Below are 19,863 nucleotides of genomic sequence, written 5' to 3' on the forward strand. Positions count from 1 at the left end.
TTCGCACAGAGTTCCATCCCCAGCCATTTAAAATTTCAGACAGGGTCTCCCTAAGTCTCTAAGTTGCCAGGCTGGGCTGCAATTTTCGATCCTCCTGCCTCAGCCTCCTACCGAGGTGATATTGCAGGCTGTACCCCACCGCAGCTGGCTGGCTCTGGTCCTCTGGCTCTGTTGAATTTCACTAATAAGAGGCTGTCTCAGCCCCTGCCCTGGGCGGTGCTCCCACGGGGCGCAGGCCCAGAGCAGGCACTCATGAGGTCCCTTCCGGCAGCGCCGGGTTCAAGCTGGACGAGGATGCTGCACCCATCAAGCGCTGCCCGAAGTGCAGAGTCTACATTGAGCGGGACGAGGGCTGCGCGCAGATGATGTGCAAGAACTGCAAGCACGCCTTCTGCTGGTACTGCCTGGAGTCCCTGGACGTGAGTGGCGGGCTGGGCGAAGTGGGCAGCTGGGCCCGGAGAGCGTGCGGGGCCCCTGAGCTGGGGCAGTGCACGGGTTGCTGTCTGTGTGCACGAAGACGTCCATCCGCTGCGTGTGGGGAGCCCCGGTCCTGGATCCGGTCGGCCCAGTCGGAGGCCCGTGAGGGAGACCGAGGACCTGAGGCCTGAGGGAGAGGCCGGGAGCCCTTCCTGCGGCCGGGAGTCCAGAAGTCTGACTTCCTGCAGAGCTGAGCCGGTCGCGGTGACCCAAATCCCAGAACCCAGGGCGCCGAGGCTGTGCGTTCACGGCCAGCCTGGGCCACACAGAGAGACCCTGTCTCAGGGAACGGAAAGACCGCGGTCCCTGCAGAGCTGGTTCCTGGTGTTTGGGTGGCTGCCTTCTCCCTGTGCCCCAGAGGGACACAGGACGCAGAGGGAGACAGAGCTCTGGGCTCCTCTTCTCTGTGAAGGCCACTGATCCTGTGGACTCCTCCCTCACAACCCCATCTAACCGCCCCCAAATACCCAGCCCCCTGACAGAGACACTCTGGAGCTTAGGGCTTCCATATAGGAATTCTGGTGGAAGGGGCACAAATACTCCACCCATAACCAGACCCTTAGAGGAATAGCAAGGATAAATGTCGGCCGGGAGGGCAGAGCCGGGGTGGGCACTTGCCCTGCTTCCTTAACACCCGCGGCACCTGCATAACAGACAGGAAGTGAGTGTCCTGGGCTGTCCCCTCTGACGGAAGACCATGCCCTCTGTGCTGCCTCCCCCAGTGCCCTCTCTGCCATGGGCATGTCCCACATACCTTTGGCCTGCTGTGCAGCAGGGCCTGCATATGCTTTGTTCCGACCCTGGCCCCCCAGAGCACCTCATACACCCTGTCCCAGCCTCTTCCGGGGGCTCCCAGGCCCACTGCAAACAGTGCTTTTCAACTTCCAGTCCCCGGGGCCGTGGTAGGGGTTGGGTTCCTGCCAGGGGGATGACGCGGGGACTGGAATTTTGGCAGAGCCCATGTGTACATACACTTGCGAGCTGTCATTAAATGGCAGATCTGATCATCTCTTTAAGCACTGTGGTGAGCATCTGTCCAGGCGAATCCAGTGCAGTGTCATGGAGTGCTTGTGTGTCTGTTCCTATACAGCAGAGGTGACTGCATTTGGTTTATCAAGGACAGCCTGAAGCCAGGAGGTCTCTTCCCAGTAACGCAGGGCCTGAGTCTGTGTCTTACAGTCTTGGGGTTCATCTCCCGAGTCTGTTCTTTCTCACCGTGAACATCTAATGGCCCTGGTGCTGGGTGAGAGTCAGGACTGCACATTTAGCTCATGGTGTGGAGCCGGTGAGGAGCGGTGGGCTTACTGTTGCCTGGGGCCTAGTTGGTGACTTTAGAAAGTTTGCTCCTCTTTTTTTTTTTTTTCTTTTGCGGTTTGGGGGATCGAACTCAGGACCTTGTGCTGGTGAGGCAGGCTGGGCGCCACTGAGCTAAATCCCTGGCCCTCCTCCTCAGAACAGCCCTGCAGATGGCCAGGAAGTAAATGAGTATCTTGTTGAGATGGAATATTAAATATGGAAACAGATCTTTGTATTAAGCAATTAGATTTCTGTCTCTTTGGGAGTTGTTCTCTCAAAAGCCCATTGTTCTATTATTAACTTTAAATTACTGAATTTACAGCAGAACCCAGTGCAGAAGTATTTCCATTCTGTTCTGGGGGCTTTCATTTCCTCCTCCTGGTCAAGTTTAACGAATCTGTTGCCAGATTCCTTTTCTTGAGCTGAAGTCAAATGCCCAGGGTGTTCTCTGACCTTGTGCAGTGTGGAGGGCAGGTTTGAGATGACAGTTGAAGGATTGCAAAGTCTGCAAAGTTTCTTTGCATCTTTTTCCCAAATTCCAGGTGTTTTGAAAACTGCTCCCTGAATGAGGACAGTCTCTGTATCCGGCCTGTACTTTACTGCTCGGGCTGTGTTTCCTAAAGCGGAAGGAAGTGCCTGGCTTCTTTCTTACTTCCTACCAAACGGCCCTTGGGGACTCCGCTGGGCACTATTAGAAATGGGTGGGGAAGAGTTTGCTATTTGGCTTGTCCTGGTTTCTGCGGCTCCTTCTGGGAAGGAAGGAGAAAGGAAGCTGGGGTCTTGCTCCTTTGACAGCGGCCCCAGAAGCAGCCCTCCTTGCCTGCCCTGGTCCTAAAGGCCAGCTCCTGCCTCTGAAGCTGCCCGTATCTCGGCCCAGGAGACCCACCGAGTGCTGTTCCTCCATCGAGCTTTCCTTGCAGCCAGGAGCTTCCTGTTTTGCTTTGCAGCAAAGAGCTGCTGAAAATGACCTGGTTTTGCACAAAGCAGTTTTGGAAGGAGAGGGAAGTTACTGTGTGGGCAGTTTATCAGGGACACTCACAGCGATTCCACCCGGGTCAGGGCTGAGGGCCTGGCAGCTGGCCAGGAGCAAGACTCAGAGAAGGTGCCAGGAGGGCGTCTCGGGAGGAGTATTTGCCCTGGCTCACAATTCTTCGTACACCTGGGCATGCAGCAGCTGTCAATCACTCTGAATTGCTCCTGTCTCATCCTGTTGTTACTAGAGCGCCTTTCTGAGGTCCGGAAATGGTGGTAACGAGATCAAATCTGGAGAAAATACAGGCATAGCGCAGGCCTTCTGTTGGGACTTCTACTCCAACCAGAAGGGAGTCGTGGCTATGACAGAGAGCAAGTCCAGAGAGACACTGCCCCCTGAACAAAAGGAAAGGCGTAGCCAGTATGTATAGAAATTGTCTTTGCCATGTTGGGCATCATGGTGCCAACCTGTAATCTCAGCACTCTGGGAGGCTGAGGCAGGAGGCTCAGGAGTTGGAGCCCAGCCTGTGCAACTTAGTCACTCTAGAAAGACTCTGTCTCAAAATAAAAAATAGTGAAGGGCTGGGGATGTAGATCAGTATGAAGGCCCTGGATTTCATCCTCAATATCAGACAAAGAAAGAAAGAAAAAACTGTTCCTCCCCAAGTTCCTGTAAGGTCAGACTGAGGCACGATTGAGACCATCGAGGCAGGCAAAGTTCAAGCAACTGGCGGAGAGTTTATTGCCGTCTGGGTGCAGATGGGCCAAGGGCTTTTTGCCCTCCTGAGAGGAGGGTGTGCACAATTGATATGGGGGAGTTTGGGTAAGGGAGGGGGCGCTGGCCGAGAGGGTGGGAAATTTTAGAGTCCCATGGGCGGTGGGCCTGGGGCTGGCGGATAAACAGGGCGGTGGTGAGAGCGGCAGGGCAGCAGCTGGCTTTCTGTTATCTCTGTGCTCCTGTGGATGCGGGGAGTGGGTCTGCTTGGGCGGGGTCCAGTCCAGGGACCTGTCAGTTCCCGTCTGGTTTCTCCCTGCAAATAAAAGATTCAGACTTTCAGAGAGCACGGGTCCGACCGCCAGTGCCTGAGCTGAGCTGTGGAGACCTCAGAGGTCTTTGTGCATTGAGGTGAGGCAGCGCTCCGTGTTGGCGCTGTTGAGCGTGTAGCTGTGGGCCTACACACGGTCTGTGGGTCTCCACGCGTGTCCCCGTCCTGCGTCCTTTGGTCATCCTGATGACTCAGTACTCCTCTTCCTTCCCCGGCCCCTCTGCTGCTGTAGGCAGGCTGCTTGTGAGCGGCTGTGCTGTCCCAGCACTTGCTGGTCACAGGACACGGCTTCTTCTCACTGGTTCACAGAGCACAGTAGTGGTGAGCACTTATCCCATTGTCACCTGCCCCGCACACCTTTGTCCAGGTCCTGCAGCATTTCTATGAGCTGGATTTTTTTTGTTTTGTTTTGTACTGGGGATTGAACCCAGGGCCTTTGCACTGAGCTATGCCTCTAACCTTCTTTTATTTTTCACTCTTAGACAGCATCTCTGTAAGTCACAAAGTAGCTCAGGTGAGGCTGAAACTTGTGATCCTCCCACCTCAGCCCCCAAGAGTGTTAGGACTACAGGTGTGCACCACCATGCCCAGCTGTTGGGATTCCTGCTACCTTTTTCCAGAAGGAAGTCGAGGGAGGGGTTATCAGTATTTCTTCAGAGCTCCTGATTGGTGAGCAAGGGACCCAGTGTAGGTCTCTGACCTTTTATACCTGGGGGGGATGCTTGAAGCCCGATTTCCACAGGAGGCACTAAACCCTGGGGAGCTAGCTGCTCCAGGGTTTATTTTTGCCCTAGGTGGTTGTAGCTTTCTATGGCTTGTGCCATTGTTCATGTCCCAGTGTGAGTTTAATGAGACTTCTGTGACCAATAGCAAGGGAAATGTTTCCTACCACAGAAACCATGCTAGATTCCTAGCAGTGCCTCGTGTCCTTGCCTTCAAGGGCTTTATCAGTGCCTTTAATATCACTGGTAAACACATGTATGTTCTGAGGGGTAGGAGACTGCCTCAGCCAGGCGACAAGAAAATACAGCTGCTCAGTGTGTGTGCCTGTGTTCCTGGAGATGAAACCCAGTGCCTTTAGAGTGAGCTCCATCCCCAGCTCTTTTGTCTTTTATTCTGAAGCAGGGTCTTGGTCAGTCCTGAAGTTACCCAGGCTGGGTTTGAACTTGTGATCCTCCTGCCTCAGCCTCCCAGAGTGACAGGTGTGTGCCCCCAGGCCTGGCTAAGAAAGCCCATCTTGGATGAGCAGTCCTTGTTTTCGGGAGACCATGCTGAGCGGGGGCAGCTCCCTCTGGGCGGAGGGCAGAGGTACCAATCTGCAGATCTTGCGGTGGGAGAGCCCATCCTCCCTGGCCAGAAACCCCGAAGCATGAGCCACCCCAGCGTCTCTAGGAAGAGGAAGCGGCTGCTTGGGATGGGTGTGAAGCCTGGGCAGCCTGTGGGCTGCACCACATGGGGTCTGGTCTCTGGGGGCTGCTGAGACCCAGTGAGAGTTTGTTCACCAGGAAAAGGGAAGAAAGCACTGAGGACAGCAGGGTCCAGGCGTGGATGGAATGGGGAAAGGACACCAGGGTGTCTGTGGCCACTCAAGTCCACTTGCTTGCTGCTAACCGAGCCCAGGGGTGACACTGATTGTGGAAAAAAGGAAGAGGGCTTTATTCCCAGCCAGCTCTGAGGAGGTGGAGGAGCCCATCGCCTCAGTGGCTATGGGGCAGACTGGAGACACCTCGACCAGCTCCCTCCCCCGCCCCTCTGGGCGGAGGAACCTGGACCCCCAAACCCAGGGTGCTGGACTGCATTTTAGTCCCCGCCCTCGGCTGGGAGAGGAGGGGGCGGTTACACCCAGGAAGAGGAAGTGCACAGAAGCCACTGTCTCTAAAGGAAATAAAACCCCACAGGAGTCCTTCGTGGGAAAATGGGTGCTCCTTGGGACCATAACGTTTAGGGAAATAAATCAGACACACGCGCTTAAGTTTCACATGGTTTCTCTTATACGAGAAACCCAGAGCATAAATACACTACGTTCAAAGGTAAAATAAGAGACAAAGAATAGGAAATAGGGAGCTGGATCTCCTCCAAATGGGAAGAGGACTGAGACGGTGGGCGTTGGAGGAGGAGAGGGAAGGGGATGTAAAAAATGAAGCCGTGTGATGTCCATGCCCCAAGCCCCACAGGAATGCCACCCTTACACATTGTGAACATAATGAAAAGAAGAATTTTTTAAATTAAAAAATAAGAAATAACTAAAGGGAAAAAACCCCCTAACTTTCAGAGTTGCATTTGCCGCGCATAGCATAGTATGCCATGAGCAGGGACTTGTCGCCAGGGCTGGGAGGGAGGCCCTGGGAGCCGTGCCGGCCCTGGTTGCCAGTGGGCCCCTCCGCACCAGCTCTTCAAGGCTTTTAAACCAGGCAGCACAGGGTTGGCTTGTTTGAGAAAAACGGTTACAGAACCTTTTTGAGAGCTGTGGCGTGAGAGACCAGGATGGGCAGTCCGGGAAGCAGGGCTTGAGAAAGGCACTTGTGGTCTTTGGAGATGAGAGCAGTAAGGTCGAGTCGGAGGGAAGAGCACTCAGGAGCCCGGGTGGATGAAAGTGGCCAGATGTGGCTTCGTCCTAGACTGAGGTTGGGCTGGAGGGGCGGGAAGCCCACCGGTCCCGCCTTTGACAGGCGTGGATCTGGGATGGAAGATAAGGTCAGCGGCCGAGGACATTTCCAGCCTCCAGGGGGCCCTGGGATTGCACCGTAAAAGCCAGGATGCTGCTGATGAGCGTGGGTGTCAGCCCCGTGCTGGGGAGCATCCTTAGGGAGAGGGTCTGGGGAGGACGGTCCTGGAGGCCCAGATGGACGGGGCCCCTGGAGGGGATGCTGGCCGGGTGTCCCCATGAGCACCCAGCAGGAGGACATGGCTCAGTCTGGACTCCACTCAGTCGCGGTGGTTGCGGGGACAAGATGTTCCCCGCTGTTCCTTGCAGAATGGGAAGCTCATATGGGTCCTAGTGTTGGAGGGTGCACTTTGAGGGGGGAAGCTTGCGCTGGTGGGGGACCAGGGTGAAGCACGCAGTCTGATCTCAGGAGTGACCCTGTTGGGGTGGCGCTGGGAGGTGAGACACAGCCAGGCCCCGGGAGGAGCTCTGGGGAAGGATGGACCTGGCCCGTCGGTAGCCAGCGTGCAGTCCACTGTTCCCTGCAAGCCCAGAGCAGAGCCCGGGTGCAGGAACCTGCTTGGGACCAGGGAGTAAAGTTGGACTCACAGCTCCTTGTGCATCAGGCTGGCCGTGCTCACTGGGCTGCTCCTGGGCAGTGACAGCTGCCCGGGGTGAGGGCTACCGGATGTGCCTTCCCCTCTGTCCCCACCCTGTCTCCCTCTGTCTCCACTTCCTATCCACAGGGTAAGGAAGGGCAGCTCAGGCCTCTGTTCACCGCTGCCCTTTTCTGGCTTCACAGGACGACTTCCTCCTGATCCACTATGATAAGGGGCCCTGCCGAGACAAGCTGGGTCACTCCCGGGCTTCTGTGATCTGGCATCGGACACAGGTGAGAGGTCGCTCACCTGGAACTTTGATCTCGGGAGAGGGAGAGTGTGTGAGTGCCTGGGAGTGCATTGTGTGTGTGTGCTGTATGTGGTTTTTAGAAGCTTGCCAGTTGGTGGGCAATCTGCTCTACAAAGAGGCTGAGCTGGAAATGTGGCTCCTGCTGGCTCCTCAGACTTAATGCTTGTGTGGTACTCATGACCTTGGCTGTGTGTCTTTTATCCATGGGTATCGCTGAATGCAGAGTTTCCTAGATGAGCTGGTTGCTACCAGGAAAGGATGACAGGGGGTAGTGTGATGGGTTGGTTTGTCATCTGTTAGTCAGTGAGTTGCTTGGGGTGTGGATTCTATCTCAGTAAAGCTGTTATGTATAAACAATCCAGACGCCTCCTGGGGGCCTGCTGTGCAATGTACACCCCACTGCCAGCATGGGCTGCCCTGGGGTCCTGGAGTCAGCCTTTCCCAGCGGACATCCATGACTTTGATCCTGAGTTCTCCACGGTCAGGGCTCCAGGCAGGTGTGTGGGGCTTTGGGAAGCCCAAGGCCTGGTGGCCAGGGTCTGTGGGGCGAGTCGTGCTGTCCTTCGGCAAGCTGCAGAACAGGGAGCACGTGACAGGCTACTTCCCTGCCCCCAGAAAATGTGTGGGTTTGCTGTCATGCGTCTCCTTTCTCCCTGGACCCCTCCAGACAGCTCCGTGCTCTCCCTGCCCCTCTTTCTGGCCCCTGCTGCTGCTGCTGCTGCCTGGTCCTGTCCCCGTCTCTTCCTCTGTGTCCTGCCTGGCACATGTTGTGCTGCAGGTTTCCGGGAAGTCATGGTATTCCGCTCCTTCACCGCAGCTGTGATTCCTCAGCCCTTGAGTGGGATTTGGAGGTGGATTCTGCTGGGAGCCCATTCAGAGCATGGTCAGTTCCTCTGCAGCTGGTGCATCCCGTGACCTCTAGGTGGACACTTCCTGTGGGCGAGGTGCTGCGCGGTCTGGCCACATGGGATGGCCCACAGAGCGTGTGTGCTGGTTTTCCCCGTGGAGTGAGTGGGTAACTGCTCTCAGAGCTCAGGGCTTCCCATGACAGGTGTCACTTCATATGTGTTGGGCACCAACCCCCAGGAGCCTGGATGACTGCCCACCCCGTGGCTCCTGCAGGGCCGGATCCTGAGCCTGACACTTATTCACAGCATGCTCACTGATTAGTTTTGCTTTGTGATATTTGCCTCTCTCTCATTTCCTGTCTGCTGCTTCGGGCAATATCTGCATCTCCTTGTCAATATTCAGTCATAGCTGGATCACCCAGCTTCTCAGACGGCGTGCAAAATAAGATGCCAGACAGAGGGGAAACCAAGATGGCACCTCGGCGGCAAGAATGAGGGCTTTTGGTCAAGGACTTAGGCCTGGATTTGACTGCAGAGCATGTGTGGCTTTTTTGAGACTGACCACCCTGGACCAGGCAGTAGAGATTCACAAATGAGCCTTCCAAATAAGACCTTGCTGTGTGTTCTTATTGATTCCGAGATAGTGCTGTGTGTGAGATCTTCTCAGAGCGGTTGCAACCGTTCTATGTGATTCCATGCCGGATGTTATGTTATATTATGTTTGGTAAATGAACATTTCCAGCTGGGCAGAAGCAGTGGGTTCTTAGCATCAGCACCATCTAATGTTATCAATGCAGTGTGACACCATTTATCATACACAGTCTTTATAAATGTCCGTATTTTGCACTGTGTGTGTGTGTTGATTTTCAGGAGAAATTGAAGTCAAGGTAACCTTTCTTTCACACATCTGGGATGCTTTAGTATAGTAGGCTATTTTGGAGCTGATAATGGCCCTCAGAGATCTTTAGGCTCATTTGTTTATTTTACAGCTGAGAAAACAGGCCCATGGAGAAGTGTAGTTGGAGTGAGAACCACATGCCCAGTGTGTCCATGTACTCACTGCTCTGAACACCAGGTGGTAGGCTAGCCCCATGTTCAGATCTCATGTCTGCACTCTTCCACCTGGGGGTGTGTGGCTGATTGGAAAGGCTGTGCAAAAAGCAGATTCCATACTCTTCTGAACATGTCTGCACTTGCAGCCCATTCCTTTCAGCATTTATGTATACCTAGGGATTCTTTGTTGTACACCAGCCATCTCCTCATCTCTGTAGTCTTGGCCATCTCCCACTGGGAACCCTTCTTTCCTTTAGTACATGTCACAGCTGTCACTTGGAATCCTTTCTGACTTGGAAGCTGATGGCAGTGTCACTAAGATGTACCTTTGTTGGCTGATTAAATCCTGGTCTTTACCAGATGGAGTGTTCCTTGGGACCAAGATTTTAGGTGCCTTTGTGTTTGCAGCACCTACTACATTGTCTGGCTCAGGCTGGCTGTTGGGTGGGGAGGGGCTTGTTGGTTAATTGGTTGCATAGATGGATGGATGGAGGGAAAAGAAGGGAAGGGAGGATATGGGAAATGAAGGGAGGGGAAAAGTGAAGCAAAGGATGGATGGTTGGGTTGGATGGGTAAGTGGTAGGATGGATGGACGAATGGATGGATGAATAGGTGAATGAACCCATAGGTGGATCGTTGGTTGAATAGATGGGTAGATGGATAGATAGGTGGTTCTATGGATGGATATATACATGGTGGATGGGTGTATGGTTGGTTGGATGGATGGATGGATGGATGAGCCCATAGGTGGATCGATGGTTGAGTACATAGGTAGATGGATAGATAGGTGGTTCTATGGATGTATATATGCATGGTGGATGGGTGAATGGATGGTTGGATGGATGGGTAAGTGGAGGGATTAAAAAAAGAGAAGGGGAATAGAGGAGGAGGAGATGCAGTGGAGAGGATAATGAAAGGAAAGGAAATGGGTGATGGATGGAATTTTGGTTGGATGGGAGAGTTGACGGGTGGATAGGTAGATCATGATTAGAGGGAGGGAGGGAGGGATGGATGGATGGACAGAGGTATATAGGTAGATGAATCCATGGGTGGATACTTGGTTGGATAGATGGGTAGATGGACAGATGCTTGGGTGCCTGGAAGGGTAGGTAGATAGGTAGATGAATCCTTAAGTGGATAGATGCAGGATGGGTGCTTCTGTGGATGGATAGATGAATGGTAGGTGGATGATTAGGTGGTTAAATGTCTGATTGGATAGATGTAAGGATGGATGGATGGTAGGTGGTTGTGTGGCTTATATTTCAGCTATGGAACCTGCAAACAATCCCTTCTTACTTCTTCTCTTTGATTTCCTTCTTCCAGGTCGTGGGCATCTTTGCTGGATTTGGGCTCCTGCTTCTGGTGGCTTCTCCCTTTCTGCTCCTGGCCACTCCCTTTGTACTCTGCTGCAAGTGCAAGTGCAGTAAAGGTGATGATGATCCACTACCCACCTAGAGAAAGAGGCTCCAAGAAGGAGACTCTGATTTCCAGAGAATGTGGCTCTCCCCCACCCCACCCCACTGTCTCCCTCTCACTAAGCATTTTTCTTGCCTTATGTGCTCCATTGAGCTTCACAGTGTCAGGTTGGATGCCGTGATTTCAGGGACCAATGTCAGAATGTTCAATAAGGCCTCGGCTGAGGTCACCTAGGCACGGGGGAGGCAAGGCAGACATGGTGGGCACACCCCACAGAATCAGCCTCTTTAGACCTGACCAGTGATGTGGGAAGAAGCACTCTAGGCAGTTTTCTCCCCATGGAGTGGACTAGGAGTGTCCAGTGGGGACTTAGGAGACCCTAACCAAGCGTGGTCCATCTCCTCTTGACTTCAAGATGGCACCATCCTGTTGGGAGAAGTCTTTTAAGGATCACAGCTCTCTTCAGATGGAATCCCATTACTCCAACTTGAGAAAAGCAATCTGTTTAGGACAACTGTTTTTATTCCTAATGGCATTTAGTAACATCCTTTTTAGAAGGCTTTTTTCTTTTCCGAACTGAGTAGTGAAAATCAACAAGGTGCATATAAACCATCCTATGCCTTTCTTGAAATGTACATTTTAAGAAGTTACAGTTAAATGACTTTTCTGGCTTGACCATTTTTCAGGAGATTAGAAAGCCTTATGCACTCTGTGTTTTTCTTGAAACTTGCTGTAATAACTTTTTGAATGCTGTAAGCTGTGTACTGTTATAAACACAGTTCCTGTATTTGTTGCATTTCTCTGAAAATATTGACATGCTTAAAGGAACATCTCAGCTAGATTTGCCTTTTATTCCTTCTTTGGTGATTCAGCTCATAAAGTTCATCCCTTCTCATCCAGGCAGCGGCAAATACTTTTTATTCATGTCTTCTAAGCAAGTGTTTTACTTGGATGCGGTTCTGCTCAGAATCACCATGGTTTAGCCTCTTGCCCCAGTTTTCAAGTCGTAAGAAGAGAATTGCATAATCTATCCTCAGACACAGGGCCTCCTGCCAGAGCCTGGGGGAATTTTGGACACCAGGCAGGAGTTTTCTGGATTTCCACATTTTTTAAATGCTTTACTTAATTTTGAAAAATCATGTGTCTCACACAGTTTCAAGTCCTCTAGCTGGCCAGTTTGCCCTTGCTGTGAAAAAAGAAAACCTTCCATTTCCCTTAATTGTTTTGAGGTGGGGATTTTACCTCTTGGACCTTTATAGGGTGGGTGGTGTGTGACTGTTTCCATGGTAATGGTGCACAGATCCATAGCAAGACACAAGTTGTTGCATCATTTGACTTCAAAAAGTGGAGCGAGTGTTTTCTTTACGGAGAATTGACTTCCAAAGCCAAGTGTACTTGTTGTGAGCAAAAGGAATATGTTTCAGGTTTATAACAGTAATTAAAAAACTTGAAAGTGACTACAAGGAAGTAAAACAAAAAAGTCCTTTTCTCTCATTTGCTCATTGGAAGCACATCTGGTTGTTTTTTTTTGTTTTAGTACCAGGGATCAAACTCAGGTCCTTGCTGGGTGGGCAAGTGGCAGAACCACTGAGCTAAATTCCCGGCCCTACAAGCACATCTTTAAAAGGTGGTTGTCTTGTGTGTGTGTGTGTGTGTGACTCCACATCCCTGTATTCAGCTCGGGCCCTCTTCTTCTCTATCTAGAAATTTCTTCTTTATTTCTTGACAGTGAACAGCTGCAAAGAAAGCGAACCACTTCTGTCTTCACCTCTAGTCCTGATTCTCTTCATGAAAGTAAAGTCATTTTGAAGATTAGCCCACATCAAAACTGTGTCCAGAGTTCTCCTTGTGATTGCAGTGTGAAAGTTGAGTAATAAGTAAGGTCGTGGCTGTGGCCGTCTTTCTGGGAGAAGCCCGGCCGTGGGCTTCTACACAGCTGGGGATGTTGGGATGGGTGACCAGCTTTGTGCCTTCCTCAGTGGTGGCTCTAGACCTCAGCCTGAAGTTCATAGATGTGGCCATCTGGCCACTGCCCTTTAAAATGCCTATCAAAGATGACAGGCCTGTGGCCCTTGGCCCTATTTCCAGGGGCCCAAGGGCAGGTCTGCATGATGCCCAGCCCCTCCAGTCCAGTGCCTGAAGCCATACCGTAGTCCTTGCCCTTGGGCTGGGAGGAAGAGCCTCGGAAGGTTTCGTCTCCAGGGCAGCAGCTCCAGTACCCTCACTCCCAGAGGGCCAGGGTGTCCTTTTGTCTCGGGGGAGTCTCTGGCCTGACCATGCACACCTGTAGCCCCAAGCATCCTTGTGCCTTCACCTGTGACATGTTTTGCAAATGCACGGTTTGACCCAGGTAGGGACCACAGCAGTTTGGGGACAGCTGGGACCATCAATTGGGCACTGCCAGCTATGAACTTCCGTGTCAAGCACACCTCCATCTGCTCAGTGTGACTTAGTAATAAAATTAAAACTGCCCCTTCCCTCTATAGACAGCAGGATCCCACTGCGATGTGTATACTTACATTCTCTGGTTGGCCTCCTTGGGTTTAGAATGCCATGTCCGTTTGTTTCCGGGATGCAGTCTTAGCCATGCTTGGTGTAAAATGCAAATAGAAGTTGGGAAGGAGAGCTTTGGTCCCACTGTCTCTCCCCAGTGAGACCAGGGGAGTTCTAGATTCAGTAGATAGACTTGTTCCTGTTTGCCAGCATGGTTTCTTCAAGTGAAAGGTAAAGTTGGTTTTGTTAGGTGCTTTACACTTGGATGGCCAGAAGCACTTGATGGCCACTCATTTAGAGCCTGTTAAGCCCTGGGGACTGGGAGAGACCCCTGACGCAGCCATTGTGCTGCAGGGTTGACCAGCTGAGGATCTTAGAGGAAGTAGAGGACATAGATGACCCAGCAGTTATCTGAGGCCCTTTGGCAAGTGGCCCTGTTGCCAGGTTTCACCGGATGTGCCTGATCCTGTGACCCAGCCATCTGGGCTTTGCACCTCACAAGGGGCTACTGGATTGAAAGACAGTCATTGTTGATGCTGTGGACCAGAGATAAACTGGCGCCCAAGCTAAGCCTGGCACCACATAAATTACTGTGGACATCAGCTCTCCCTCCAGAGCTCCCTGGAGGTGCTCGGGCCAAGGAACTGGCATCTGTCACCTCTGCACCTGTTTCAAGAGGAACAAATTGTGCAGCATGTTACTCCTTAAAACTAACTTGGATTGGGCATGGTGGCACACTATAATCCCAGCACTTAGGAGGCTGAGGTAGGAGGATTACTGTGAGTTTGAGGCCAGCCCGGGATACATAGTGAGTTGAAGGCCAGCCTGAACTACATAGCAAGAACCTGTCTCAACAAATAAACAAACACAATGAATGAACAAACAAAAAAACAACAACAAAAATCCTGGCTTGGGACCCATGCCAATAATTCCTGACAAGAACACAGGGTCCCTTGTGGGGTGAGGGTTTGCCAGAGACACAAAAATGACATCAGGATGAGTTTTATCCTTTTCACTTCTGTTATTAAAGGAAAAAGTTATTAACAATTAGAAAAGAAAAAATTTTCTCTTGGTAGTCTTTAAAAATGAGGGGATTGGAGAGAACCAGGGTGGGCTTTTGGGATATTTCGCAGATCCCCACTTATTAACCAACACACCGGTGTATATTTATCTCTGTAAATCATAAACCGTGGAGGGAAAATATTTTGCATGTATACAGCTTCATGAAAGGCTCTTAAGAAAATACCAAAGCTTGTTTCTTCCTTATAATCAACCTAAGCCCTTACGAAAATACATAAAACAAAGAGATTTAATGGATTATTGTCAGAGGCCCCAAACGAAGCAGAGTGGGCTACACTGAGGTCATTGCTACTGCATCACAGCCAGGACACATGCTGTTTTATATTTCGGTCCCAGGGCCTCTCTCTAATTTGTGTCATCTCGTCTCCCACCATTGTAGGAGCCTTCAGGTAGGGTAGCTACGTCTTTATTTCTCTTCTTTGCCCACTTGGCTATGGGTGTATTTTAATCTTGTATAAAAATATGCATGCAAGAGTCATGCACACCTAAACATTATGTATTTGACATGTGGCGATCGAACAAAAACAGCGAATTCATTTTCGTGTCTTTTGCAACGTCAGTCTGTTTCGTGCCACCGACACTGTGATGTACAAAAGCCCTGTTTGAATGCCTTTTTCTTGTTGCATTTTGTACTTTGGAATTCCACAGAAATGTCTGACTTGTAATTTCAATACACATTTTAAATGTATTGCGTCTTAGGTAGTCTGTTCCCCTTTCAAAGGGATTTGTTTTTAAAGATACTTTGGCTGGAATATAGGTGACTTTTGTAAATCCTTCTCAGCTCCTCTTTTGTAAAGATTGGGTGTGGGGGATGAAGGAGGAGGGCATGGAGGGCCCTTGTGCCCCTGCGTGCACCCAGTTCATCTGTGGAGTTTTTCTCCCTCGGTGGTGGTGGTGGGGTCTCACCTCACCGAGGCAGAAATGATTTGACCTGGACCATTGAGTAAGTGAGCATGTCTGGCCACACCCCGGCTGTTTCCTGTGTTGCCCAACCAGGGAGCCTCCTGCATCCACAAGGACAACTACCAGACCACCCTGCCGCCTTTGACTAGCAGCATCCTACAAGCCAGCATCTTTTTCTGCTGGAGGAGAGAAAGCAGAATAAATATGGATACTTCTGATTCACTAAGAAATACAATCATTATTCGGTATCCGCAGGGCGTGGGATCCAGGAACCGTCTCAGATTCCATACTCTGCAGTCCTTTGTCTAAAATGATGCATTGTTAGCACACAGTGCACACACATCTCCCTTATACTTTCTGCCATCTGTAGATTACTCATAAAACCTAATACAATGTAAATGCTATGCAAATAGTTGGAGATATTTTGTTCCTTTTTTTGGTGAAATAGTTGCTATTATTTTGGGAATAAACACAAGAAAGAAAGTTGCACATTCAGCACAGAAGTGCTTTGGGTTTTTTTGCTGGATATTTTCAATCTGCTGACACAGAACCTGAAGATAAAGAGAACCTGCCAACTCCAACAGTGACCTGAAGATGAGAGCATTTCACCTTGATTTTCATCTGCCTCATCTACATTTGATGAAAGAATGTAGAACTCATTCATTAACATGAAACTGAAGGCCAGAATAGGCAAGGATTTACCCCTCAGTGGGAAAGATTACTAAACCCAAGAAGGAGGGAGGAAGGAAGGAAGACAGGATTTAGTAAGTTGCCCAAAGCCACCAAACAGCATAATAGCAAGAGCTTGACAATAATGCTCAGCAGGGCCTCCCTGGAGGAAGGTGTCAGCCAGGTTGGGCTGGGGCTCTGCCTTGCTTGGACTTAGAGGGATGAACCACACCATAAGCATCTTTCCTACTATGTTTCCATGACAGCAAAGCTCTCCATAGGAAAGGTCACTTTGGAAGTGGACAGTCCCCACAATGTGTGATACACTATGAGGTATTCCTAAAAAATAAAATGAATGACTTAATTTTTAAAAATACTGCAGTAAGAGACACAGTGCTATGAATCCCCCTCAAAATATTCCCTCATTTCAAACACACTCATTCCATGGTTCTTGCCACTTTCTGCAGCAGCTCTGGAGTCCTCTTTCCTGAGGGTCTTTAGCTGCACTGTCCTGGCTGCCTCGATGTCCTGAATGGATTCAAAACGTGTCCCTTTCATGGTCATTGTGACTTTGAGGAAAAGCCAGGAGTCACACGGTGCCAGATCTGGTGACTAAGGTGGAGGAGAACACAGTGTCATGTTTTTAATTGACAAATTGCTGTAAGCATTTGATCAACAAGGGGTGTTCAAAAAAATACAGTGAATGTTTTAAGTAAGATAATTTATTACAGTAAAAACCACATTGCCATTAATCCCCTCAAAATACTTTCCTTTGGCTGGAACTCAGTCCATCATTTTTCACAATGTGTGTTTTACTCTTAATAATTAAAAATTTTAAACATTCTGGGTATTTTTCAATCATGCCTCATAAAAATGAGCCAGAGTGGAACTGAAAATCATAGACATAAATGATGGCAAAACCCAAACCCGCTGAGCCTATTGTGGAAGACACTGACTAAGCTAAGGTCAAGTGTGAATGCAGATGATTGGATGTCCTTGGCACTGCAATGAAAAGATACACAGAGCTTCTCTCCCCTGGGCTCCCAGAGCTTAGGGTGTAGATGGGGGTGGGCAGTATGGAAAGCCCCACTGCTGGATGGGAGCACATGGAGAGAGGTTCTTGGGAGTAGAGGAGGGCATGGAAAGCACTTGGAGGAGCAGGCTGCGCCCAGTGGATGGTGTGGAGGGGTTGGTACTGGAATACAGGACCTTTTGACCCACAGGTGGTAGAAGACCAGGCCAATATCACCAAGACTCACACTTCCATGCAGGCCAGGCTTGCTTTGGGGGCCTGCAGCTGAATGGAATCAGCAGTTGGTCGAGAGGCGCCAAGCTGCTCAGGGAACAGAGTGTTAGGCTTTTGTTGATTTGCTGGGGTGGGCTGGTCTAGTGCTTCCCACCGGCTAAGGGCACGGTTCCAAAGGATGGCTCTTCTGAGGGACTTGGCCCCTGGCTGGTCTCGAGGCAGGAGGTGACTAAGGAAAAGGCTGGGGGAAGAAGGGGTCAGCGCACTTTGGAGCCCACTGTCTTGGCAGGTCTGAGGCATCAGGGAGCCAAGGATGTGGCTGGGAAAGGAGGGAGGGCCTGCCTTGCAGGCCACTTCCTGGGTCTGGATCCACCTTCTAAGTTAGATGTTAGCCCCGGACCAGGATGCCCAGAGCTAAACTCCACAGAAAAGGTAAGGGCTAACTCACCAAGTTCATAGCAAGGCCCAGGCAGGCACCCAGTGGTCTTCTGCAGCCTTGGATGACCCAGCCCTAATTACCGTGTCACTGACTATGCAGATTTGACTTCTGTGGAATGTGGGCTTCATGACAGTTCCTCCTAGGGCCATGAAAGGTTGCAAACTCCACTGCTTGACAGAGGGTCTGAGCTAAGCTGCTCATGGGCAGGAGTCAAACCTCAGACCAACCCCTCCATCCCACCCCAAACCCTAGGGCTTCAAACCCTCAGCTCCAAGCCCTCCTGGTACCCTAAACTTGGAAACTGTTGTTCTCGTCACTGGCACTCCCACCCTGTGGAGTGGGTCTTCTTTTTCTCTTTAATATAATTCATCGATCCTGCTGCCACTCTTGGATGTCCTGCTCTTGTTTGTTTAGGACATCTGGAACCTGGATGAGCCCTCACTCTGGTGACAGTCACAGTCCACAGTCCTGGCGGCTACTCAATCTTGGTGTAGCTGCTGTCATTGTCATTGTCCTGCATCCACATCTGGCCCTGTGGATCTGCACCCTAAGATGGGGCTACAGGACTTCTGGTGCTTGAGATTCCTTGGCTTCTGAAAAGCTACAAGGCTAAGGGACAGAAAAGAGGGGAGAGAGAAAGGAAAAGAAAATACATGCTACTCCAGTGGGCAGTAACCAATTGCCCTGTGATATAGTCTGGAACAAAACCTACTGAATGATCAGCATGTCTCTGTGCAGAGTGGAGTAGAGTTGGCCCATGGTTAAGGCAGCAGAGGAGATGGACACAATGTGAAAACAGAGTTGCCTTGCATCCCACCAGACCTCGCTGAGCTCATGAGAGGCCAATATTTGTAGTACAAGTGGCCCCTGGCTCTCCCAGAAGTAACCCAGTAACTGTTTTCGGGACCCACATATCAGACTGTATCATTGGCTGTGTGACCTCCAAACCAGGTGATTTCTATGCTGACTAAGAATGAGGGAGGCTAGAGGGCTTATTTGGGATTTTTCTTGGACACAGTCGCTCCTGTCCTGAGAACACTCAGCTTCCGTGGGTCCATCACGGTCTTGTGATGAGTCTGTTGGAACAAGCCAGGCTTCCCAGGGAACCATTGACTGTGCCCAAGGCTGTGTTCTGTTCCCCTCACCTCTGTGTCACCATAGTGTTCTCTAAGTGAATCAAAATGAGTAGCACAAGGGGTGATCAAAATAGACAATGAATGTTTAAATTTTAAAAGTATTACAGTAAAATACACATTGCTGTCAATCACCTTCAAAATCCTCCCCTCTCATCTTTGAACACACTCATCCCATCATCTTTGCCATTTTCTGCCACAGTTCCTGCAGTCCTCTTTCCTGAGGGTCTTTACTAGGTGTAACGGCCGCCAAACACCATCCAACACAAAGGCAGCTCATAAAAACACGATGCTGTGTCCCCACCCACCTTAGTCATCTGATCCAGCGCCGTGCACCTTCTGGCTCTTCCTCATAGTCAAGATGACCATGAAAGGGAGATGTTCTGAATCCATTCAGGACATAGAGTCAGCCAGAACAGCGCAGCTGAAAAAAGACACTGGTACTTCTTGTGGAGTATGGAGGTAAGAGATTGGCAATGCAGGTATGAGGAGGTAGTGTTTTCAGAATAATTGCACAGTGGCTGGATATAGTTAGTCCTCCATCAATATGTATTGCTTGAGTGAACAAATAAATAATCATTCATATGGTTGCAGTCCAGGGATGAGGTGAAATCAGCAGGACATAAATTCTCAGTCAATCCTAGGGGCAATAGAGGAGAGATGGCTGATTAGGAAGAGAACCTCTGAAGAATTTTTCCCTGATTCAGCTGAGCCCAAACGATCCTGAATTCTGACTACCGTGGAGTCCTCAGAGGACGGAAAGAACAAAGACTCAACTGTGCTCGCTCTCTGGGGGAAAACTTTGCAGGGACCAGAAAATGCGGTCCCAGCTAGAGCTGAATCTGATTCTCTATGCTACACAACTTCTATTGCATTGTTGGTGCACAAGGAATGTTAAATAATAATTTCACGTTTTTATTAATGACAAAGGAGCAATCAGTATGTTAATGAAACTTGCCCATGATACTAAACTGGGATTTATTACAGTGCCACTCAGGCAAGGCAGACAATGGAGATGGACAAAGAAGAGGGAAATTTACAACAGCAAGTTTCCGTTCTGCAAAATACAATCAAATGCACCTGCCAGAAAATGCCTATGGGGACACCAGGAAGCCAGGCGACATAGGCTGAAGGGAAATCCAGTCCTCAGGTGACAGAGTTTGGAAGTGCCAGGCAGGACACTGATTGCTGGACAATCTGCCCTGTGTTCCTTCCTGTTGGAAATGCATTCTGTCCAGG

The 19,863-nt window shown here is 50.4% G+C and overlaps 1 protein-coding gene across 6 annotated transcripts in view; it reads left to right on the plus strand.

Annotated features, from left to right (window-relative positions):
- The window catches only part of Rnf144a (ring finger protein 144A), a 96,012-nt gene extending 80,380 nt beyond the window's left edge, over window positions 1–15,632 (plus strand). For 3 of the 6 annotated variants that reach the window (XM_087199674.1, XM_004868317.4, XM_004868316.4), the window contains 4 exons: window positions 272–419; window positions 7,238–7,327; window positions 10,569–10,674; window positions 12,391–15,632. In XM_087199674.1, the coding sequence (XP_087055800.1) occupies window positions 272–419; window positions 7,238–7,327; window positions 10,569–10,674; window positions 12,391–12,470 (424 nt within the window). In that variant the 3' untranslated portion in view covers window positions 12,471–15,632. Of the gene's footprint in view, window positions 1–271; window positions 420–7,237; window positions 7,328–10,568 lie in introns of all 6 variants that reach the window. The other 3 variants (XM_087199675.1, XM_004868318.4, XM_087199673.1) reach the window with 1 other exon arrangement.
- The last annotated feature ends 4,231 nt before the right edge of the window (window positions 15,633–19,863 follow it).

The sequence above is a fragment of the Heterocephalus glaber genome, unplaced genomic scaffold (genome assembly GCF_053883595.1).
Source record: "Heterocephalus glaber isolate CG9 unplaced genomic scaffold, H.glaber_assembly_v1.0 deba00001724, whole genome shotgun sequence".
Classification (NCBI taxonomy): Eukaryota; Metazoa; Chordata; class Mammalia; order Rodentia; family Bathyergidae; genus Heterocephalus; species Heterocephalus glaber.